Source organism: Rissa tridactyla, chromosome 4 (genome assembly GCF_028500815.1).
Source record: "Rissa tridactyla isolate bRisTri1 chromosome 4, bRisTri1.patW.cur.20221130, whole genome shotgun sequence".
NCBI classification, from domain to species: domain Eukaryota; kingdom Metazoa; phylum Chordata; class Aves; order Charadriiformes; family Laridae; genus Rissa; species Rissa tridactyla.
The window spans coordinates 12004195-12030071 of record NC_071469.1 but is presented as its reverse complement, the minus strand read 5'-3'; the positions used below and the strand labels follow the sequence as shown (position 1 = coordinate 12030071).

At 39.9% G+C, this 25877-nt stretch overlaps 1 protein-coding gene across 9 annotated transcripts in view; it reads right to left on the bottom strand.

The window, feature by feature from the left end:
* GALNT18 (polypeptide N-acetylgalactosaminyltransferase 18) overlaps nucleotides 1-25877 on the bottom strand; it is a 342505-nt gene that overhangs the window by 68518 nt on the left and 248110 nt on the right. For 8 of the 9 annotated variants that reach the window (XR_008466254.1, XM_054200443.1, XM_054200437.1 and 5 more), the window contains 3 exons: nucleotides 8907-9090; nucleotides 7855-8052; nucleotides 5224-5338 (listed from right to left, as the gene is read on the bottom strand). Coding sequence is in view for 8 of the 9 variants with exons in the window: in XM_054200443.1 (XP_054056418.1) it covers nucleotides 5224-5338; nucleotides 7855-8052; nucleotides 8907-9090 (497 nt within the window). In the remaining variant the exon portion in view is untranslated. The remainder of the gene's footprint in view (nucleotides 1-5223; nucleotides 5339-7854; nucleotides 8053-8906; nucleotides 9091-25877) is intronic. The other variant, XM_054200438.1, reaches the window with a different exon arrangement.

Here is a 25877-nt window from a genome sequence, read left to right as displayed (position 1 = left end):
GAAATGTTCCCTTCTGAATTCACAAAACGGATAAAAATAAAATAGACATGTCTATTCAAAGTTTTAATGTAAAGTTAAAAGACAAATCACTATCTTAAAAAGCAGTATTTAAATGTTATCTAAAAGTAGCAACTAAGAACATGCTTATTCTTGCAGTTCTCAGCCCTTCCCTTCAACCTCATACTGTTGAACAGCACCTGTGATCATACACTAAGGATTTTTTCTGTACAGCAAATCATCCCCTACTAGGAAGGGCTATGGTCTACTTATTAAAATAAAGTTAAAAACAAGGCTTTAAGACCACGGCAAGTGAAAAAATGGGGGACATCTGCATTCATTTTCCTGAAGGGAATTTAGGGAAGATCTACTTTGCTCAGTGGAGTGCCATGAAAGGGGACCCGGCAGCAAGGACAAAGAGATGCTGTGCACACATGACACATCCCACTGCTCACTCTCTGTGCAAACAATCCCGCGATACAGTAGCTCGGCGAGAAATGCCTTCACTTTCCTTGTTCCCTCCTAATAATTTCTACCTCTTGGCGCACCAGCCTCTCAATTTTCCTAACACAACGGTTTGTGAGGCAGCATGGTAAATCACAAACTGATTAACATTAAAATTAACCCTGCAGTTTAAAAAAAAGTTACAATGTAAAGGTTTACTTCTGAACCGGAGGTGTTCTGAGACAGCACGTATGGGGCAGCCATTCCGACAACTATGCTGGCAGAGCCAAAGCACGGGTGTGCTGCAAGAGTCAGACCAAGAGGATGGCAAGAAGAAGGATTCCTCTAGTTCTCCACCGACAGAAAAAGCATCAGCTTCATGTAAGTTCTATAAACAAACCACCAGACTAACAGGAAATGAAGCATATACATTTATTATAATGTTATTTTATTGCAAATACAACTAATTTCACTATGGCAACATACCGTATAAAGAGTAGTGTGCCATACTCAGTCTGAACTATAAACGCCACTTTCCTCCTGGGTCAGCTGATATAAAGTCTTGATATATCACTTAGTGGCAGCAAGATCCGTTCCTTTTCCCTTAAAGAGCTATTACCTTCTAACAAAATCTCCTCCTACCCATTTAACAGGGCCGTTATATTCCTGTGAACACAAATTCAGCTGCAAACACAAAGTCTTTGTGACATACGTAATTAGTCCAAGTTAAAGCCTGGGCTTACATTCCCTTGATTCTGATGATGACTTAGTCTGTGACCCGAGGCAAATCACCGAATATTTGTTCAGGCATCCCTAAAAGTGATACAAACATCTTCGTGGTAACAGATATTTGGAAGCTTTATCAAACACGTGGGCTGCTTTAAATGACAAAATGATTGCCACAGGCTTGCTCTTGATAGAAAATCTTCTGCTGACTTCAGTAGGAATTGGAATAGGCCTTTAAGAAGTCTACTGAAAATTAGACTTGAACCATCTAATGCAGGATCTAATTGATTGCATCTAATTGATTGCAATGGATTTGTAAGGGCTTCCATAACTACAAGTACTGCTTGTGCAAGCACAACCCAGAAGCAGAGCCCAAGTAAGGGTGAGAAATGCCAGCCTTATGCTCACATTTTGTTTCCGCTATAAGGCAGTTACCAACACAGTTTCTGTTTGGTCTCTTGGATAAGCAATGTGATTCCAGTTTGCCCTCCAAATGCAATCTAGTCCCTTAAGAGCACACTTCAACTGGGAATGATTGAACACACACCAAAAAGAAGCATTATTCATCCTAACGTGAATTTAAGAATATGATTCTGAGGCACAGTAAATGAGTCTTTCAAAAATCACAGATAAAGTGACCAAGCTGCTCAGAAAGGATGCTGTCAAGTCTTGCAGCAACCAGCCTGCCTTTATTTTCTTATGGAGCAAACAAATAGCTTTGCAAGAAAATACTTGCTTGAGGAGAAAATACAGCGTTGCTTCTAAGATTCAAAATGCATTCATATTTTGAACTCATCTGTCAGCTTCTAGCTCAAGGCAACAGAACTCCATTAATATTTATTTAATAATATATGTTTAGTATTTTACAAATGTTATTACACAGCCAGAGACAAGAGTAAAAATCTTAGAAGTTAAAATAATACACCAAATTAGAGACAAATAGAGCTGAGTAGAGAAACTAATTCATCAGAGTCAAGAGGATAATCCTCCAATCAAAGACCTTTTTTCTGTGGCTTGTTACGGTTTACCAACAATGGATGCTTCAGATACAGTTGCCAATAGTTGGGGATTTTCTTGCACTCATGTAACACAAATAACTAGATATTTGTACAGATGATGCGGTGACAAAAATACCTCCTGGGAGAGGATACTGAAATAAGTCTCCATTTCGTCAGGGTCTAATTCCTGTCCCCGCACAGTGAATATCCCATCAGTTCAGCGGAAAACAAACCATTTCAACATTTTAGAAGTTACAGTAATGGTTTCTCTAGAATGAAAAGAAATCCTAAATAGGCAGACTTTGCTGCTCAGAACCATCTCAGCTGGGAGATTAAATCTTACCTCACATCACTGAAGATGCAGTTGCTAAAAAAGCAAATGGAGGCTAAGGCTGTGACTCTGTGCACGGGCAGAGAAACAGTCCTGTCATCACATGATGCTGCAGCATATGAGTTTGGCTCACAGTAGCATTACATCCTCTGGAACAAAATTAGTAATCTAAGGACAGAAAACCATGCTCTACTGAGCGCGTTTAAGATAAACAGGTAGCTCAAATGATCCTAACTCTTGCTGCTATTTCTGTAGTTGAAAGTAACCTCTCCTGTTCCTGTAGGTGCTTCCTCTTACACGCTTATGCATAAAATGTCCCAATGAAAGAACTGACTTCCAGGGCCTAAATATTGCGAAGAACGGGAACAGGCTGTATTAAAATTGCTTAGAAACTCAAGCCATGAAAAAAATCAAGGAAATTTCATTAGATATCAACTCCATCATATTAGAGGATGTGACACACAGCATATTACTTCTTGGCTAGCCTGGATACCAGGTCAGTTTGGGCACATGGTGTCTGCTTCTCCACCCCTACATGAGAACGCGTATTACACAGCAGAATACTAGATGAAGCTAGGTACTTCTTAAAAAAGGAAAACAGCAATGAAAGATAAAGCACAGTGAGCAATACGTAGTCATGGATTGGAGAGCATCATTTTAAAATGGAAACATTATTTATTGCACTGATACTGTAATGTAGTTTTTGTAGAACAGTTACTTCTTTATTAAGTGATTTATTGTAGGCCTCACAGTTGAAAGCAACGCAAGTAATCTAGAGATGACTATTTGCTGCTGTAGAGACGAAAACATAGTTGAGCAGCAGAGACAGACCATCTGGCCTGAAATCACCTGCTGAATACAGTTTTCCATGTAGTCCTACCCAAAGGAAATGAAAGGCAGCCCCTGGAAGCTGCACCTCTAGGGATAAGTGCACCTGAATGACATGGCCGTCCACCATAACAGGAGAGCACATTTGAAGCAGCCACCTGTATTTTGCCGAGATGTGGTGCATGGCCCCAGGCGTGTGCCAGAAGCAGGGGGCTGAGGGAAGGAGATTTCTTTTCAAGCTTAACATCTGTAGAAATAATACTGTGCTTCCTAGAAGCTCTAATATTGCACTGTACATTAATATTCATCCTGGTATTATCTGGGATATGCTGCGAATTGTAAGAAGAGTTGGTAATAAACTGCTGCAAAATCTGTTCATTACAGCTCAGTAATTTGTTTTGATACAGCCTGGAACACAGATCCAAGTCAGGATAAAGTTAGATGAGGCAGCATGCATTATGCTACCTTGCACACTACAATCTGTTACAGATGAAAGTATTTTATGTAGGTCAGGCTCTGCTTCCCTAGAGACAGACAAAAAGCCATAAGGAAATCAGAGCAGTGCTGGGCCTTTTTCCAGTGATCCAGTCTACTCCAAAGTTTCAATCATGCAGAGATTTGTGTCTCTCTGGTCTTGTCCATCAAAGTACTCTTCTCAATCAACTTCTGCAAGGCTAAGTATAGCAGACTGGACAGCATATATCTCATGACGCAAAACCAGATAAAAACTCCTCACACTCGCAAGGAGACAATAGTTTTGTCAGTTCAAAAAAGAAAAGAAAAATCAAAGTGACACTAATTTTCAACTCATCGTAACACTGAGCTGCAAAATCAGTTTTCAGGAACAGAAGGCGGCTCTCTGGCCCTCACAGTCAGGAGAACAGTGATATTAAAAGAAGCAGTCTTGCATTTCTCTCTGCCTTTCCTTAAAACTGTGCTCTAATGTAACTGAGAAGGGACCTGCCCGTGCTGCAATAACACTTTATATCTGACAGGTGGGAGAAAAGAATTTCTGGAACCCAGAAGTAAAAATGAGTATTCTTTGTTATATCTCACAGTCTCAGCCGAGGATTGTGTATTTTTAAAATAAATTCTTTTTTTTTGCTATTGTATAACAGCATGCTTTCATTCTGGCAACCAAAAAGCACAAAATACAAGCTTCCACTAACATTTCATAGCAGAATTCAGAGTTTAATTTTCTAACACTTATCATACCATTTTTCATTACCACCTTTCTATCTAAGAATTTCTATTTTATCAAAAACCTGAAAGATTCTCAAACAGAACAGCACTGTATTTTCAGAATGGTATTTAGCTGTGAAGAGATACAGAAAGAAGTAGACGTATCACACACAACACTGCATCTAGTAAACAGGTGAAGAGTGTACGACGGAAGAAGAAAATATGTGCATTTATGCACTTTATTGATATCTTAATTCCCCTCCAGAGGGAAGGCAGCATAAATGCCTATATATTCCAGTTTACTCCGCAGTGGTTTTTCTAATTTAAATAAATGAAGTAAAATAGAAAGGCTTTTCCCATTACACCGATGAGAAATTATCCTCCTTACTGAGTCCGAGATCATAGGTAACAGGGAGTTCTGGGTATCATGTCTGCAGAATTCTAGCATACTCTTTCTAGCATATTCTTCCTAGCATAGAATAATACCAAATTCTGTATTTGTATCCCTGTCCCAGATAAATTCTTTAAAAAGATATAGGGGCTTTTTCTCTCTTTTTTCCCCTCCCTCCTCAAATACAACGACCTATACTACTACACAGCTGTGTGTCTCCTTTGCATGCCATCATCCATACATTTTTGACTGTTTTTTCCCCTGTAATAAGAAGCACGCTGTATTTTAAATGCAAGCCACCAGTGTTGGTTGGTTATGCTCCTTACCCTGATTCCCAGCTCCACATTCTCTCCTCCGTATACTTCCATGCCTTCATCCAGTAAGCCAATCTCTTGGAAATATTCTCTATCTACTATGAAGCATCCAATCAATGCAGGACTTCTGGAAGAATAAAACAGCAGCAACCCAAATTAACAGACAGAATATGAATAATTTTATTATTCAGAAATAGATTATAATTGCTGTGTCAAATGGTGCGTCACGACAGATTCTTAAGGAGGTGTTTCTCATACAGATTTATCTGGCTTTGTCTTCTCATGTTCTTGATTCTATAGTGAAATAAGCACCATTGAAGGCAAATGGACTCAAAATGATAGGACACACATATTCACCGGAACAGGTAGGATTTCAGTGCTTAGAATACTAGATCCAGGAGGCCCAACTTTGTTTCTGAGGCACCAGCCACTCTAGTCTCTGTCCCTGCTAAGTCCTCACGTTTCTTGTCTGTGATAATTAGCAAGGATATCCAAAGATGCCCAGTTTTGCACGTTTAGCCAGAAGCTAGGTTCTACAGCGAAGAAAACTTGTGTCTACATGCTCACATAAAAGAAAAGATTATTTCTTGAATAGGAACTTCCAGGTCAGGTTTTGCAATACAGAATCAAGAAATGTCTGCCCTTACCAGCGTACTGCAACACTAGTTCATTGTCCTGAGCCAAATTTAAATGTCACATATCTTTACCTAATAAATAAGCTATATTTATGTCATGACCTGAATTAGCCAACCTCTACTATGCAGAGCCAATCTTAAGAAGGTAAGAGTTCAGGCACAGAGAGTACAATTTTACTTTTTTAGATGCAGCGGAGGATAACACAAGAGTAATTTAGCCTTTTCATTTTCTCCTACCTTACAATCCACAATAACAAGAAATAAAAATGTCTTTTCTGATTATTATGCTGGTATCAGGAACTCTGGTAACAACAGGATATTAATTAGCAGTACAGGGGAAACCACTCTGCATTTACTGGGAACATTCAAGCTGCAGGAAGAGTAGACATCTGCTTTCAAACAGATTATAGGATGTCTTAATCACAAATTGTAAAATTCTACAGAAATCTACACATTCATGCCTTTAACTTGAAGTGCTATAGCGCCCACTTTGTAACAACAAAAGACTGTTTGTGATGTATTTATTAATGAAGAAAATAGCAGTTAATCTCACTTCAAAAACCATGCTTCTTTCATGACAAAGTACTCTTGCTTTTGGTGTTGCTTTTAAAGTATTTTTCAGAGTACCTGCTTCCCTTTTTTATAATTCTAGAAGCATACTGGAGCCATGATAGAAGGCATCAATCAATACATGTGGCTTTTTTTTGGTTTGTTTTAATTATCCAGCACACACATACTGTGTATTGCACTGAATAAAAGGTGCCAGGGAAAAGGCTAGGGAACAAACCTAAACATCCAATATTCATAAAGGACATTCACTCCGCAATCCTCACATAGAACAGAGTTTTGGGGTAAAATGGAAAAGTAGATTTGCTCTTTATTCTGAGTTTAAATACTTTTAATTTAAAAAGTCATCATAATTAATATTGAAGGTTTGCTTCCCCAGGACTCAGTAGAATACTTCAAGGTATTTTCATGTTAACAGACCTCATTAACACTGAGAACCACTCCTAATGATGTGGAAATTTCCACCCCTTTTTACTTATGTCTGTAGCAAACCTGTGACTTTTTATCTCCTACTTTCCAATTCTGAGGCCTGTTCTAATGACCAGCATGTGGGTCAACGCAGTTCAGGGTGTCTCAGCTGACAACTCACGATAAAAGTTGCCTGCCTGAAAAGACAGAACTACTGGATGAAAGATATCCCTTACACTGACTGCGCAGAAACTGATCGGCAATGATGACCCCCTCACGCTGCCACTGCTATTTAAGGTTCTGCTTTGTAGGTGGTGAGAACAGTCTTCATACTTTCTTTCTGCAGAGAGCTAGAGTACAGGCACCAGTGACCTCCTTGGTATGAATGCAGAGCTAGAAGAAAGGCCTGGAATCTCAGCAGAGCTGCTGAGAGGATTCAGAGGCACCTCCTCCTCTCCTGGAGACAAGGGTATTGTTCTGTACCAGGCTAACAATACTCTAGAGAGGATAAGAAAGTACGGAGATAGATTGTACCAAAGCAAGGATCTAATACAGTCTTTGCTCACACACTAGTGGACCAGCATTAACTCCTAGGGCATAACACAGCTGTAAAGCTATGTGACAGTATTATAAAGAATACAGCTGTCACATCAGTTCTGTTTATATAATGCATTTGTAAAGAAAATTCTGTTTCTCGACCATTACCACTAAATTAGCAGGCAAGGCTTTCGGAGAAAGAAGTGCTGCTGAGCATTCAAGTCTACCATTTCACTTCAGCTCTGTGGTTTGCCCCAATTAACAAGAAAACTATTTCAAAAGATCTACTGGAAACAACAGTTTTCTTGATCTGTAGGGTTGTAGGGGTCAAGGACAAAAGCTGACGCAGACAGCTCAAGGACACTTAACTAATTTAACATGAAATTTAACATTACAGTCAGTAAAACCTATTACATAGCTGAGACCACTCACCATCTGTCATACCTAAATGAGCACTGCCTGCGACACACTAACCTAGGTGACAGTCGCATCTTACCTTATTGGAGCAGTTGTGTTCTCCAGTTTCCACCATGACTTAGGAGGGTTCAGGTATCGGCACCACAGCTCCCAGTCAAACCCCTGCGCTGAGAGGGGATATTCCTCTATTTCAAAATTATCATACTTAATATTATCAAATGATGGAGAAATAACTCTTTTTCTGTTTTCTTTTATCCTAGTAAGCACCGGTTCAGCCCTAAAAAAATAAAAAAAAAAAACACGTTATGACTGCATCTGTAGAAACATAGCACTGATGGAAATAGCAGCTTATACTGTATATTTCAGGAAGGGCAAAGTCTATAGCTGTTACCCACTCAGAGCTCCCTTTGCTTCGAGATGGGAGTTTTGACAGAGCCAGATCTGCCCCAAAATAACATTCCGCAATATTTTATCTAGGATGCCCTTTTATTAACCTTGATGTGAGCTGCTGAATGGAAGAAAATAGTATCTGCATATCAGAGCATTTACACCCTTGCTAATAAATAATGATAACTTCAGGCTCTAGATATTATCAAGGACTTCAAGATCAGAGCTAATAGTAGATCTATCCTAGGGACCAAAGCTCTTGCCTTTTACCATCATTTTTACTCAAGAAGAAACAGAGATAGTAAATCCAGCCTGAACAAGTTAGAACATGTGGGTTTAGTTCTGAGCTACTTTTCCACAGAGCAGCAACCTCAGTGCCAAAATGACACTTCTTTGCTTACACTGTAGAACATAAAAGACACATAATATTTTTAATTAAAAGAAGATAAATTTGCTCCTATGGGCAAAGGGCTACATTATTGGAGGAGGTTTTTAACATGAAGTTTTCCAATATAGTTTAAATACATTAGACCAGCAGATAAGTTACACTATAAAATGGATCTAGATTATGTTACACAGCACAAATACAATTTTCATGCTTGTGTCCACGATTATGTCTGAATCTTCATTAAAAATATCAGAATGCTAATTCACCCTCTATTTGCAAGATAAACACCGTTCAGTAATTTATAAACAGCGCTTGGAAAAGGTCTCCTTTGGTCAGAGAAATTCAGACGCACATACCATCCCACATTAAATTCCACATGGGCATCAAAGAGAGCGACTACTGGTGCTGTGGCTACTCTCCATCCACTAACTCGAGACCGAATCAGCCCCTCTTGTTTGCTGTGTCGAACCACCTTGATGAAACCAGGCTTACGGGCATTCACTTCATCAACATACTTCTTTAGTTTCTCCTTGAGTTCTTCTGTGGAAAGGAAAGAATTAGAAGTTACCAAGAAGTATCAGCTCAACAAGATGTAAAAACCTGTTCTTTCAGCAAAACAGGAGTCTTCACACACGGAAATACTCCCTTTCGATTTAGCTACTAAGAATTCTCGAATTGTCAAGTCTAAAAGGAGGCAAACAAAAAGCAGAAGGATCATAAATTATATAGTAATAAAAAATTCCAAGTGTAACTACTTAGCCTACACAACTGACATCAGAATCCTACCACTGTTTAACATTAACATGCCACAAAATCCTCAGTCATGAAGTATCATAGCTACAGAAGTGCATATTATGTTACTGTAGCAACAAAAAAACTATCTTATATCTCCATAAAAATATGCCCAAGTATTGTCAATGAACTTTCTTTACCAATATTTCAAGAAAAATAATTAAGAACAAAATGAATTACCTATCCATTTTCCATTTTTCTTTCTAAACCTTGACAGCTCTTTTCCATCTCTACTAAAAAGTCCCATGATTTCTGTTCTTTTCTCAGGAGAACAAAGACCAGTAAAAGTACTGAAGGAGAATCATTCCTAATTAAAATATGATAACTTTTTAATCAACAGCTATCGTATCTATGGTTTAGAGACCATTACATGAGAAAACCCAATAGGTAGATCTGAAATATGCTGTTCATTATTATTACTAACTGAATACGCTGCTCACAATTACTCCTATGTTCTATTTATGTTATGGTACCACTCAGAATTCCCTTGGTGTTATTAAGCTCCCTTTCTTCCTAATCTCTCCACAAATCCAGAAATATCTTTGCTGTGATGCAGAATAATGCCCCCGTGGTAACGATGCTAAACTGGATATCATCAAATCTGCATTAAAAGCTCAATGCTGCCTAGCCCTTTCTGTGAAATCTTGAGCAAGCCATTTAACTTCTCCATAATCAATTCCCCTTCTTTTCAGTCCATTTAGACTTTACACTCTAGAGAACAGCAGTTTTCTTTTTCCCTGCACTTGGCCAGTACCTATAGCCCTGGGGCACTGAGCTGAGGGGAAGTCACGTCAGACAAGGGATGGCACCAGAGCCCAGCAGAGGAAGAAGCAGCACCCAGTAGTCAGTAGTGTGGGTGGGAGTACAACTTCTGTCATGTTGGCTGGCCCAAAATGCTTCCCAATTAAATACAATAGGATTTTTCTTGAGACTTTCTCTTCAATTGTCTTGCTGGCATTAGCGGTGCAATCTGCTCCTAGCTACACATCAGGGGGACATTTCTGCATTGAGCCCAGTTAGCTTCTCAACAGGATAAGCCAAACACTCTGAGAACTGATCGCCTCAAACAGGTCTGGACAACACGCACACTAGAACGGTTAATGCAACAGAAAACTAAAAGCAAGCACACTTTATTAGCCACATTAAACATCCTTGGAAAGAAGGTGGATGCGTCCTCCCTTAGGCTGACAAAGCAGAACAGAGCTGGTTCACAAGGGGTCCTCTAACCCAAGGACTGTTACAACCCATATGACCTTAGTGGACCTGCTTCTCTGAGGATATGGAGGAAAGGACAAGACGGTCAAGTACAAAGACTTACTACATTTACCCCTCTTTGTAAAGACTCTCAGATAGCCACCAGGCATGATGTTCTTGCAGCTGGTTCCACTGATATTGCAGGACTGTGCATGCTACGTGCCTTTGCGTAAATTAACTCTCTACATGGAAGCGAGAGAATACCAAAGAAAAGTGCTGATACTTACAGTTTTTCATAAAGAACAAGAATTACAAAGAAATAATCTGATGACCATGTCCCTCACAGTCCTTAAACTGCAGCGATATTTTAGGAATGGCCTCAATATATTCCTCGAATTTTCCATACTATATTGCCAAAATCTATTCAAATTGTTTATCTATGACTGCGTCACCTTGAATAAACAGCATGAGGCATTAAGACACATATCACAGAGCACTATTCTACTTTGTGTTATATTTGCTGCGCATTGATCAATACACTTTTTTTTTCCCCCTTATGAAGTCAAAAAATCATATTCAGGTTTTCTATCATGCTTGTGTAAAGCCACATGTTACTGTTCATCCCCTAACACACAGATCCGTAGCAAGAACAAAACTATCAAACCAACCTCTAGCTAACAGCACTTTAAATTTAGAAGATGACATTTATGTTACTGAAATTGTGCCCATCTAAAAATAGTGCAAAACAGTCCTCTATTCCCAAAATATAACATTGTGGAGGGTGAATACCAAAACATGAAGATCAAAGCTTTGTTCTCAGTGTAAGTGGCTAAGTGGCTGTTCATAGCTTCGCAATACCAGGAAGCTTTATTTGCCACAACAATGCAGCATCACCATTGAGCATAATATATAAAAGGAAAGCAGGCTCTAACCAAGGAATTGAAAATCAGTACCCTTGATGGAGTCACTGTTCTCTCAGTCACCTTCGCTTTTAGCAAGTGGGGTATTCTTACTCCTGTCATGTACTTTTCCTAATGTGGACTGACTTTATAAACTTGATTAAACACAAAATCTTTTTCATAGGTAGCTGTAGTATGGAAATAGGTGGAAATGGAACAGAACCCAAATCCTGGCTTGCCACCAGCATGACTTCAGCTGCACATTACAGCTGTGACATTTACAATACTTCTAAATTTCTGGTTACATTGCAGCTTTTGGAAATGAAGTGGCCTGAAAGAGTCTCAGGGGAACTTTGCAGGCTTACCCACGATCAGGGAGTATGGAGGAATCCTTCCCCGGACTTCATTATCAGCCTCAGGAGGTGGAGGAAAGTGCTGCATTTTACCTAATCTTCAGAACTGGCCCATAAGCAGTGACTTACTCTGTAGCATGTACTCTGTAGCACAGTAGACAAAGCAGTATTTTGCAGTCAGGCATTTTCTGGCCTTTGCTATTTAAAACAGATTAACCTTCCTTTGCAAAGGCGGAGTGCTGAGCAGAGCATTTTGTGCACCCTTTGTCTTACAAAACCTATTGGGCAGACTCTCCCAGAAGAAAAGATAAGTCTACTAAAAAAACGTATCATTTTCACTCAGCCACAGGACACAACAGACGTAAATGAAGCTAAAAAAGTCGCTATTTTGGGAAGAACATTAAAGATGCCCTAGCAGGATTTTTACGTCAGGATTTTTGCATGCATTCCCTGTTTTCCTGAGTTTTACATGAGAAATCTGAGTTCAATTATCTGTGACATTTTTAGAGCACCCCACCCAACTGGACTGAATGATGGGACTCTCCCCCTAGAACTGATACACTTTGTGATGGCACTGATGGTCTTCAGCAATATATTTTTAACACATGCTCTGCTTTTTTTCCACTGCAGATTCGTTGCCTGAATAATAAGCAGTCTTTTTCATTAATTATTGTGCTTCACTGCTTTATGCCACCATAGGGAGAAGAAAGGGAATGAGCAAATGTGTCATCTTCAATACACTGCTGATTCGGTTTCTAATTATGGAAACAAACAGGCTTATAAAGATAGATGTGTTTGCCTTTCAGGGCAGAATCTCTCAAATAAGGACTCAATTTGACTAAGCTGAATGAGTATCTACAATTGGAAAGAAAGAGCAGCCATATACGGAACGGGAAAACGGTGCCGATCTGGCGCTTGGAAATCTTGCACTCTACCACCTGTCTCTATATGGTACAGATGTCTGGAGAGCACAGCACAACTCTCCTCATAAATGTAGAAAACATAACGAATGTGCCATAATTATGTTTAATATTAACATAATTAAGTTCTAATACTTCTAGGAGGTTGTTTGTTTGCTTTTAACAAATCCACAAAGATTTTGTTTGTCAAGTTTTCCCATTTGCCAATCAAAGCAATGATAAAGAATTCAGGCAACTTTGCCTTCAGAAGAAAGGGCAGAAGCAGGGAGCAGAGGAGTCAGAAGTTGTCAGCCGTCCCACAGCTCCAGAGATTGTACGTGAAGGGATCGTTTAGTTCGTGAAAATCCCTTCACAAGCCATCTTCCCTTCAGGATATGGTCTGAGAGAACAATGGTTTGAGAGAGGCCCTGGCAATGGAACTGCTCTCCTTGCAGCGCTGCAGGCTGTTTGGCTGGTGTGAGTGGCCAGTTCTAGCTCAGATGGGCTATCTGGACCACAGTCCTGCCTCCTCTTCAAATGCTGGGGGGTTGTGGCAGGCAACACAATATGTAAAAGATTTCTCACATATGCCCCAGGGAGTTTCTCACAAAGAAAACCATCTACAGATCATGCTCTTCATCCAGTGGCATGCAACTCATCTACATTTTGAATGTCTCTACCCTCCCTAAATTGGGAAGTTAACAGGCTAGATGCTCAACTATGTAAGGTGCCTTGGCCCCATGGGACTCCAGTGTCCTACAGCAGCTGTGGATCCGTCCCCAGACTTCAAATTTTTAAGTTATTGATACAAACAGTGTTGTCATAAATAAGGAATTGCTGCCTCACATTCATAGAGAAGTAGCTTAAAGAACGATTAAGCCTCACTTTCAGTAACTTCCTTGCTTTAATGTACTCCCATTCTGAGTGCTTAAACGAGTCCTCACATCTCTCAGAACAATTACATTTGTAAAGTCTGACACTCATGATTTGCTGAGACAGATGCATTTTACTGACTTCTTTTTCTTAGCTGTAAGTTTGCCAACAGAGCTAAAATAATAAATAAATAAATAAATAAATAAATAAATAAATAAAAGCTCTCTCATAAGTCTATGCATTTTCTAAAGTCTAAAAGTCCCCGTTGACTTCAGTGCAGCAGAATGCACGCAGGATGTTACTGTCATCTCTGCAAGGCTTGTGCTTTTACCTTTAGGGAAAAATTTACTTCCACGTCAAAGGCCCAGGAATTACCATGTCCCTCTTTAACCTTAGCATTTGGCACAAACATGGCTTCTTTTACTGTGAAGGGAAAGAAATTATTCTTCAATACAGAATGGAGTGTAACGTAACAATCGTCCTCCCCCGTGCCAGAAACTGTGGATTGACACATTACATGAAAGGGGCAAAATCCTGCCAATTCATTATTTTTATGCTCTAGCTTTGTGTGTTCATTGAGCTGCTTAGAAGGCACACTTTGGTCCCCAGGTAAAGAACGATCAATGTTGGATATTTTCTTGGATCATAAAGGACACTTCTAAAGGCAAATCATTACAGCAGCTGCAGGCATACAGCAGAGCTACTGCCTGTCTTGGAGCCAAGGGACCACTGGTCAGTTTGCTCCTGGCAACAATCCCTGGGCCTTCCTGAACGCCCTGTGCAGCAGGTCAGAATGGATCCGCTGCCTTGCACCAAGGCAAAAGAGCCAACTGGCAGAGCACAAGAAGTGGGTACACCATGAGAACTACAGCCATACTAGGAGCACCTCATCAGGTACATCTTGCTTCTGCAGGAAAGGCAGGTAAATTGGCAAAAAGACAGAATTCGCACAAACCAACTGATTTTAAACCAAGGTTTTTCCGTCTTCTTCATCTGACTATTTGTGGTCCAAAGTCTTAGGAACAGGAAGAATGGTTTTTCCACTCTTCCAATAACAATTTTATAGCCTTTAGAAAAGCTGAATGTATTAACGTAGCTAACTTTCTTTTTGGCAAATAAAGAAAGCCTGTTAAACCTGGTTTGCTGCAAAAAACCTCCCTGTCACTTCCCTCTCAGTCACTCTGTAGGCATACAACCTGAATTCATGGCAGCAGCTAGGCATGTAATAAAAACTGTTTGCTCCACTTTATCTAATAGGCTTGTACATCAGATTATGTCACTTATTTTGTATGCAGCTCAGTGCTTCATAATTTTTATTTTCCTTTCCTCTGGCCCCTTATCTTTCATGCTCAAGTGATCACCTCTCATCTCTGTAGCAGAAGCAGACAATTCCAAATGGAAAATATTTATAACCAGATAGAGGCATGTCATTTGTAATGCACATGTGTACATAGAATATTGGCAACAGAGGGCAACAATGCACACACAGATAACCAGGGCCTGCTGTGCACACGTATTTAATAACCTCATGTTATCTGGTAAAAGATAAACCACCCAAGGGAAATTACCAATGTGATGCAAGGAATTGATTTGGACAGACCTCAAAAACAAAAAAGCAGTATAGTCCTTTTCCTCCATTACTACACCTAACTTGTATTGTTGACAGAGATGCATAATCTAATCTCAGAAATTCAGGCTATCCACATGTAAAGCCAGATAGCATAATGAACTCTCATAGTCACAACCTTTGCATTCAGCAATCCAAAGTCTCAGCTGCTGTCAAACCTCTCCAGGTCTATTAAGATAAATGAGGCCTACAAGAATTCATTCCAGCTCACACCTCGGACTACAAACCAAGGATTTATTTCGTTTAGCACATGAACGGCACCCTTCTTGCCACAACAAAGGCAGAAAAAAAATACACATTTCCCCTCTCAGCCCCTACACACAAAAAACACACACTCTTTCAATTGCCCAGAAGAATCCTTTCAAAGGGTTCGACGGGGGCCGCTTTGATCTGTTCTCTCACAAACACCGTGTCTATGCATGGGAAGAGCTTAGGTGGACATGTCACTGAATCCTCTTGCTGGTTGTAAGGTCCTGGAAATCTGAGAGCACGAGAACCACGTATCAGCAAATAATTCCACTTCAAAAGAGTAATCAGTAAACTAGCACACCTCCCAACACAAAACAGGCTTTGCAGAAGAGACCTGTGCCAGCAACAACTCCTTGAGCGATCTAGCAAACATGAACACTACTTGTGTTTTGTTTTGTTTTTTTTTTAAATGATGCATAGTTCCAATCCCAGCCATGAAAGTGGGATACCACCCTCCAGATCATTAAGTCCTACCTAGAAATATTGCTGCATCTTAATAAATCCCAATAGTATGAGAAAAACAATGAAAATCTTTTGGAAACTGTGGCAGCTGAATATCATGTTATGGAGGAGGAGGATACTGGAGAAAGAAATATTACATCTGTTACTTTTTGTTAGTGCTATTCTCTTGTAGTAATGTCTTTATAATAAGGGCTGTAAATCCCTTTTATTTCCCTTTTATTATTTATTGAATACTGTTCAAAGGGAGTACTCAATTTCTGTCCTAAGGTACATCCTGTTCTAAGTATCAGCGAGCCCACATTCTAGCAGCAGAGTGTCTCTCAACACTTTGCAAGACAGAGAGATAAATTGAGAAGCCAGATGAATCTGCAAGGTCACATCAGAAGTTGCAGATGGGGAGGAACAGAACCTGGGTCTTCCGAATTCCAGGGCAGAACATTAACACTGCATGACTTCCCCGAGGCTGTGATTCTGCAGTTTGAGCCGTGGCCCATATGGAGCCCAGAGAACTCTGTGCAGATGCAAGAGCTCATCCACATCACTGGGTCAGGATTAAGAGGCAGCTGGTATCTGAAGCTCTTGTTAATGTCAACAGAAATGCATTGCAACAAAGGAATTAAACACGGCCCTTACGTTCCCCTAACAACAGGAGAGACTCACACGCTTACCTCTGAGTACAGAGTACAGCTTACCAAGGGTAAGCGTTAACATCAAGAGAGGAAAAGAAAATAATTCTGCTCTCAGGTGAACATTCCTTTGAGCTCTTTAATGAATTTAAGTGTATGCAGCAAGGCAGGACTAATAAAAAGAAGTACAAAGTGTTTTTTCTTAGATTACAAAATTACCAAATTAGAAAGTTCACAACTGACAAAGAAGCCAGTTGGGCATGTATGTGCTTATAGCAGCAAACGTGCAAACACAAGCTAAAAGTAGAACAGGGACTTTCCACGCACTGTGAATAGTTAACCACTGCCATCCAAACAACAAAGCAAGGCCACAGAGGATGCTACGTATCTCTTCGTGGCAATACCTACAACCTTTTCAACGGAAAGCTGCTTAAATCTTCAACATATCTTTAAGCACAGACATGTAATTATATATTCTTAATTGTTCCAATCAACTTACTGATTGCTGGATGCTTGAATTAATCTCAGCAGGAACACTATTCCACTCTGGTTTACTGTGTATGACTGATTCCCATTTAGGGACTGTTACTGGATATATTATGACTACAAAAATGCGATCACAACAATGGTTAAACCTGGTCAGAAACAAGAACTATCACTGAAATCAGGTATTTGCATCACATCTGATGCAAGAACAACTTCTGGTGTTTATTTGGATACAATAGTTTTAGAAAGGGATCATAAAGTGAGCAGTACACAGGCATCAAGTCTGTGCATTAGAGGTGACACCGTGAATACAATACACTACTGAAATAACCACTGCCAAATTCCGAGTTCATAATTCAATTTCTTAGTGTTCCTGGATTCATTTGTAAAATGACCTTTAAATGTTAAAAAGAAGTGTCTGAGAAATGCATTCTAGCCCCAGCTGGAGAGCAGCTGTTTCCAGGAATCTAAGTGCTTTTTTTTCCCAATATACAGTATTTAATTCTAATCTATTTCTTGGACGCGTATGGAACAGAAAAATCACTATTCAGAAAAAAGAAACTAAATGCCTGAACAGAGCCAGAGCAGACTGTATAAATCTAGAAAAATACAATCTAAAGAGCACATTAGAAATAATCCATATTTCTATAACCATAAGATGCAGCAAGCCACTTGCCGTACTGTAAACTTGAAAAATAATCGTGAGTCCAAGAAACAGCGTGGCAGTTCATGTTATTATAACAGATTCATAAGGAAAAGGAAACTGCCAATTAAAACACAATAGTCCAAGTGTAAGCGCTTTATTTCTGGAGTAGATTCTGAGTAAATAAGTTGCATTAAAAATGGAACATGCAAATATGCAGTCAGAAATGTAAGGAACAGAGCTGCTGTCTGAATCAAACCTCTCTCTAACAGCAGGGAAGTTGAGAACAGGACTATAAAAGGAAGAGGAAACAGAAAGTAATCACAGATTACTTCTGGTTGGAAGGGACCTCTGCAGACCAAGTCTTGACTCAAAGCAGGTCCAATTAATCAGTATTAAGTAACATTCATTATGCCAGAGAGCATTAAAAGATAGGTTTTGGTTTTAATAAATAGGACTTAGCCTTGCATGCCACATTGTTTTTTATGAAAATCTTACTTTATATCAAAAATTATAATCCAACCGTATACTCATTGAATAGAGCTACTCCTTGGGAGCAAACCAGTAGCCAGCATGCACCAGACCTGATGATACTGTGAGAGCATCCTTGAGGGTCAGGACAGTAATAACGCTATTTCTCCTTTTGAGATCTCACTCTACAAACTAAACTGCAGTTAAGGAAAAACAAACCACAAAAACCAGCGCCTGTTTTTAACTACATCCAAATGTAGAGTTACCAGCTTTTCTTTTGAATGACTGAATCTTACTCTACCAGCCAACCCTTACACATCAGATGCAAAATGCTCTATCCATACTCCAGGTCAGAAAGATTGATTTCTTGCCTACCTGTGATCATGTGTGTGAATGCAACATCACAAGTGACATGATAGCATGTGCAAGTTATAATTAGCCCTTGTAAAAGCCAGCTCTCACTTGCCCTCATATTGTACCACATAGCCTTGAAAAATTCTGCCAAACACAATGTATCACATCGCACATCCATCAGAGTCTGCTAACCTGTCATACAAAGAAAAGGCAGGACCTACCCCATCACATACCAAGCAAGCAAAGAGCCTTTAGTGTGCACTTCCACTACAACCACAGAAGGAATGTCTCCTCACAGACCACTGCCAAATTCATTTGGGACAATCTGGGAGCTATCTGCTGTGCTATTTAAGTCGTGGGTTTTAATCACATCATTTGACTAATTTGGAAGTTACAATTTCTCCTGTTTGAAACTTCCTAAAAATATGGACAAAATCCAAATAGTTCTTACTCCCGTAAACCACCCATTTAAATCAGAAATTATTTTCGTTTGAACACCGAAAGAGCTGCAGGATTTGTTTCTATCTAAATATAGAAACTGGTTTTTTGGAAGAATCAACTGTGTACATTTCCAAATTAAAGCAACAAATTCTGGCTTGCTTCTTTCCCAGCACATTTGATTACTCCTTGGGAGTAACACAGTGCTGGGACCGTGCCATTTGGTAGCTGTGGAAAACCTCTAAATCTGGCACGTATGATGTCCAAGTAAAGGACTGCTTATTATAATAGTTTATCATCCACTGCTTCCTAAAAATCCCAAACTCCAAGTCTTAATAGAACACAATAGCATACAATTTGCATCTTTAGATGAAATACATCAGCATACAACAAATTATTCCAAGCCTTTCCTCAGCTATTATAGAAAATTTCTCTGTGGGCATCTAATCACATTGTATCCATTAGTTTTAAAGAAATGTTTGGGGTTTAATTGTTATATTACAAGTGTTGTTCATGCCGTGCCTTTCTGCATCAGAAACATGCAAGGGACAGTAGCTGCAACCCTTATGTTTTCTAAAAAAAAAGGGGAGGCATTAAAAATAACCCAGGCATTACCTTGAAACTGAAATTCATAATACCTTTTCAATTCACAATACAAGAACAGCATTGTTACTAGCATCCTACTGCAGCCTGGGAAAGATTTGGTTAAATCCTGCTTAATTGGAAGTATGTTATTTTAAAAATACAGTATGTTAATCTGGCTATTAGTATGCCTCCCAGCAGGGTGGAAGCCTTGCTTGCACAAAACATGCCCATAGAAGAACATACATCAGCCTTTCCTGCTCCCCAGAAACAACCAGCAGTAGCGTCAATGTATTTTAACATTATAAGCAGGAAAAGTGTCTTTTTACTGTGCTGAGATAGGACAGAATCCCACCAGACTCCCAGCACTTCCTCCTGGAGTGAGCAGCCAGAGGCTCAGGTGACTGGGCTGCTCCAGGTTTTTGCTTCACACCGCAGATGGCTGGAACTACCAGGGAAGGACAGTACCTGCTCCAAACTACAGGAAGCAGGCTGGCTACCAGTTCAAGTTCTCATCTTGTCAGCAGAGCTGGTTGGCGCTGTCTGGGAAAAACCATGAGGAAATGCACAGCACTTCTGGATCTGCTGCCTGGGATTGAGCAGGGAGCGGTCCTCTCTGCACAGGTCACGCATCAACGCCTGACACCGCCGAGCGCAGCAGCTCCTGAGATGCTAAGGATAATGGTCACAGAAAATGGACTGAAATCAAAAGCATGAACTGGGCATTGAAATGACTTAGATCTTGCAAGATCCCACTAAAGAATATTTCCATAGGGGAAGGCAATGCCTAAATTTAACAGTATCATTTAAACAGCTTCTAACTTTTTTTTTTCCATTGAGTATTAGGCAAACAAGAGTCCAGAACAATATTCTTGAATTACAATTTCTCTTACTAAATTTAGATACATTACGACAGGTTTGTTCATCATTTGTGTTCTGGTAAAGATTACATTAATTTTAGTTTGTGTCCTCTCTCATTATTTTGTGTCATTTAATTTTAGCTCTTTCCTTCAAAATTTACTTTCTAAAGCAATGCTTTAACACCTATGGTCAAAGCAGGAGAACCTCAGGACCCACCAGCCTCTGCCCAGTAAGTACAACTAAGGATGTGTCGGACTTACTGTTCATGTGGAAAACTACGCACGGAGGCATTTCTATCCAGGCCCTCCCCACCACACTTTTCAGATAGCTTCATTTTCTCAATAAATACAGTAAATTTTAAATGTCTTCATGAAGAGCTCCCAGCATAATCTTTATTGACATTATTATTTCTTATACACATTATACTTCTGAATCCTGACATTTATATAAAATATTGCTTGGGAATTTTACGGTCTTTTCCAGGAGATCTTTTTATGAAGGACTGTTAGCACTAAGTACTCTCTGTATCTCACTTAGCTGTGATGTGGTCTGTAGCACCGTAAACCTACCAGACTCCGTTTATTATAGAGATTCAAAGGCTTGAAACTATCACCTCCTATCCAATTCTTCCAGTATACCGTTTGACCTTTCATTGTGAATAACGATTTTGCACAGATACAGGCTAATTTCGTTGGACTGGATTTTGATTTGCAATGATTTGCAATTTCATTTGCAGTATACCCACATTTTTCAGAATAGTTACTGGCTGACTTCTCAGATTTACACCTTTTCGCATCTTCAAAAGAATGCTTCTTGCACAGCTAAATTTCATAATGAAATTCCGTGATTAAATTCTCTCCAACTATGAGTATTAAATTTCTACCTTGTCTGCATATTGCAATATGTTGTATTGAAAACCACTTGACAACTTCAGACTGGGTAATGATCTCAATTTCCTATATGGCATTCATCTTAGTTAACCTCAGAGGGTTATTATACAGCTATATTCTTATTAGCGTGTTGCAGAAGGAGACTGCTCCAGAAGGTAGTAAACTCAGAGTTATAGTATTCAAAACTTTAAAATACCGAGCAGCATTTATTCCATAGAAATTTTGGTGATCTTTCCAAAGCTCAAAAAGCCCCAGGCATGGGTCTAGTAGAAAGCTGGAGAGCAGAAAGCTCCTCCAGGCACGTGACTCTTCCATCTTCAAGGGCCTCACATCACCCCCCCCCTTTCTAAATCTGCCCCGCCATGAGAAGTTACAAATGTGTAAATTGTAGTCTACATCGCAAACAAGGCTGAGCTACCTATGTTGGAAAGAGTTAAGTGGCCTAAACAAACTGCAAGTTAACATAAAATTTCTGTGATGTTTTGTGAGTCAGACTAATAAATGTACATGCATGTGACACAGCCAGCCAGCCCAATGCATTTTCCCAGGTTCTCACTCCCTGTCACCAACACTGGAGATAACAACTATAGCCACCGTGCCACACCTGGAGAAGGCAAGACAGATCAAAATAACATGGACATTTTGGACCCTGCCTTGATCCCAAGACCATCACCTCATCCATGACATGAACCAGCAGGTTACATGGCATCTGATGAAACCAAAGGAGAGCGCTGCCTTGATGTTCACAGCCCTACTAGCACTGGCAACCTGCTACTTCAATCTATAAGGCAAAAGAAAGTCTATGTAACAACACGTCTACTTACTAAAGTTGGGGTACAATTACACCCAATTTACTGTCATGCAAATCTTTGCCATTGGATAGCAAAGTGGCCCAGCTTTATACAGTCCTTGACCACTTGCATTCTGCATAATATTTCCCCTGAAGAGGTTTATATGCCCCTCAGAAGAGGATGTGCAAAGCTGTTGTCAAAGGAACTGGCAGGGTTTTCTACCAGAGCTACATTTACAGTCCATATGAAGAATGGGAACCTGACCAGATGCTGCAATTCCAATTAGGGAACTCGAACCAGCAAAAATAAGAAACTCCAGTAAATGTCATAAACATAGAAAGACAAAATGCTTGAGGAGGTAAACAAGAAGTGGTCACAGTTCAAATACTGCAAGCTGAAGACTAGTCAATGTTCCCATCTTTCACCACAGGCAAATTAGGGTGATTAGAACAACTAAAACGCAGAGAGCTAGCAGGTTTCATAACATCTCTTTTAAAAACGTGGCAGATAGCTTTTTCCTCAGTTAGACCAGCCAGAAGTACAAAAAAACCCTAAACCTACCACACAGCAAAAGCAAATAACCTTCTGAAACCCAGAAAGATGACCAACTCTCAAGAAGTTACTCAGTCTTTTTACTGCATGTGAAAACTGTCAGATTTGCTTTTTTTATTTGCTATCTGAGTGAATCTTCTCTGTAGCTAAAAAGTAAACACTCTGGGTGTTAATTGGAAGCATTGGTGAAAACTAATTAAAATTGCTGTGCTACAATCGTGCTTCAGAAAAGGTTTTTTGTATCAAATCCTAATAAAGATCTGTTTATCTTGTACATGCTTTGTTTAATCCCTTCAGGTAGACAAAGAACATACCAGCCGTATCTTAACAAAGAGAGGAAGCGGCAATTCTCTTCTGATTAAAGGACTTTCTTTACAGTTAAATCTAAAGCCATTAATTAGGGGCCTTGGTACAAGTTATCCCCAGATACATACAATTCTTAAACAAAGGGATGTCACGATAAGCACTGGGAAAGCATATTCCTAGGAAAGAGACTCATGCAACACCACTTTTGGAAAGGTATCGGCATGTGCCAGAAGCCACACAAGTAGGTTGGCTCCAGTTGGGAAATAAGCTGTTGCTACACCTTGTGATCAGCTACCTCAAACACACCTGGCAGGTTCTGAAATACTCCACTGATGTCAATTTTTGCTCCTCGTCTCAAAACAAATCTGTTTTGTGTATTGTTCCAATACCAACCCATGTGACCACTGCTTCCATGTGATCATTCCCTAATGAACTACTCTTCCCTGTCCTTTTGCTCTCATCAAGACTATCCTTCCCTAATGATGTGAAACAGACCTGATATTTGATATATACTAGCACACGCAACACCCTGGCATCAAACGTACATAAAATTGGATTAGCTACGTCTCTTTTTCCTCTCGTCTTCATCTAGATGTAACGTCTATACTCATCAGACAATGCCTTATTTTTCTCCACCCTTCTGCTACTTTGCTTTTGCAACTCATTGATCCCTTTGATTTGATTTACAATGCACTGAACAAAATCAGGAGCAGTACCAGGGCATACCTCTTAAAGGTTCTTCACTATGCTCTTCACTAAAATCCAGTAATTTCTTTCTCTTCATAAACACTTTGTATTTCACTACTACATGACCAATCACCATTAAACCATCTCTATTTGAAAGTGTAAAATATCCACTAGCATAATATTATCAAGTATATGCAATTGAGTTTTACCAGTCAGCAAGTAAAGGCTCTGTCCTGTGAGGACCAGGCACCACAACACGCAAGGACACAGCTACAGTGTGCAGTTCACAGCACACACAGCCACCTGAGCTAGCACTGATGAACTGCTATGTCTGCATACGGAGCGCCGTGCACATGCACTGCCTCCAGGTCTGGGAGCAGTATGACTGATTTACTTGCAAGACTGAGCCTACAGTACAGGAGAGAGAGGAGAGTTTGTAGACATTTAATGTTTAAGGTGGCAATGACAAAGAAATAGTCTTTCCAGTATAAGACGAGAACAGTAACATTTGTAATAGCGGTAGTTCACAGGCAAGTTCACCCTACAGGTTTTGACTGCGTTTCCCTTGGAAGACTGTACTCCAGCCAGACACGTGTTACAGCTCTGGCAGAGAGCTCTGTAATGCCAGAGGAAAGGACCTGGCAGCTACAGTCTTGTGCCTGGAATGCCGAACAAATATTTAGCTATCCTGGACCCAGGCCACGCCGCATACCTTACAGATAAAGGCTGAGACCTCAGATCCACTTCGAATTGTTAAAAGAAGCTCATGCAGAGAGTGGGATGGGCTGCTATGTACAGTATGACATAGCTTTGTGTCTGAGGAAACATGCTGCAGTGCTCTGAATTAGTGGCACTTCCCTTAGATGCCAACCCTACCTGCCCATCTCACACTCCAGCTGCCCAGCCACCGACTGACAGCGCTGGTGCCTGTGGCGGAGCACACCCTTCGGGCTGACATTACTTACCCCGACCCCGAGGCATGGCATAAAACCACCTGAGTTGGTTCACGCACAGCTACTTCAGGTGTCATTTCCTTGACAAGTGCAGCATCACTTTAATTTCTCACAGCAATATGTCATTCTTAACATACTCCTAACCATTCTCTTTGAACCTGTATTTCTAACAACAACACTTTAGTCGTATGATACACTGCTCTGAAGCTCTATCCTTTTAGTTGTTGAAGGGAAGACATTTTTACAAATCCTTAGCATCTGGCCATCAGAAATACTTGTGTGAATTAAGACAAGAAGAGCAGCTTTGGTGAGAACTATCCAGTGTCTGAATGAAGCAAATACAGTCAGTGAGGCTCAGCTGGGCTCATAGAGCAAAAGAGGTTACGCCCACATATAAAAACGCAGTCAAATTGTTCTAACTTTGTATTTCTAGCTTAAATTTCCAGTCACTAAATCTTTTTCACCAGTATTACAAAGATACTACTGCTGTTGGAGATTTTGAAAACCTAACTGGACACGGTATTGGGCAACTTGCTCCAGCTGATCCAGCTTTGAGCAGAGGGCTGGGGCTAGATGATCTTCAGAGGTCCCTTCCTATCTCAGCCATCCTGTGACTCTGTGATAAGAGTTCACATCTGCCTTGGGGAGAATGCATTCATTTCTTTTGATGCACACCCATCTTCTGATAAAATAAACAAGCAGCCATAGAAGAAATGATACCATTGAGCAGATGGTTTGAGAGCAATACAGGAATTGGCATGCGTATGATTTAGCCTTTGAACTTTTCTGTGAGCTAGCAATGTCCAGCCATAATGACATCAAACCCAAGATTTTAATAATAATATATTTTCAATCTCATAGACAAAGTAAAACCTTGCCAAGAAATCAAGTGAACGTTTCTGAAGCTGTAGGGTCAAGGTTTTAGAAACAGATACCTGAAACTTGACTCCTAAGCCTATGTTATGGGACTGAATAGAAGTTTTCTGATTTTCATAGATCTTCACAGAGACTAAACACTACAGCTTTCAGCTGAATGAACAAGTTCACCAGTAGTGAGATAATGGGAGTGTGTGTGTTTCACTAATGTTTATGCAACTCTGCGTATCAGTGACCAAGTAAAATTATAAAACCTTTCCACTTTAAAACTATACATATCAGTTAATAAATACAAGTCACACTGAAGTTATTCCCTGTCACAAGTCTTCCAACAGCAACAGTTTGCTAAACAAATCGAGCTTTTCAATTATTTGTTTGCAGATGGTAAATGAGAAAGCATTAATGCGAAGGAATACGGTGGTCTTACGCACCATGGGCTGTTATGCAAAGAAAGGGCTGTGAA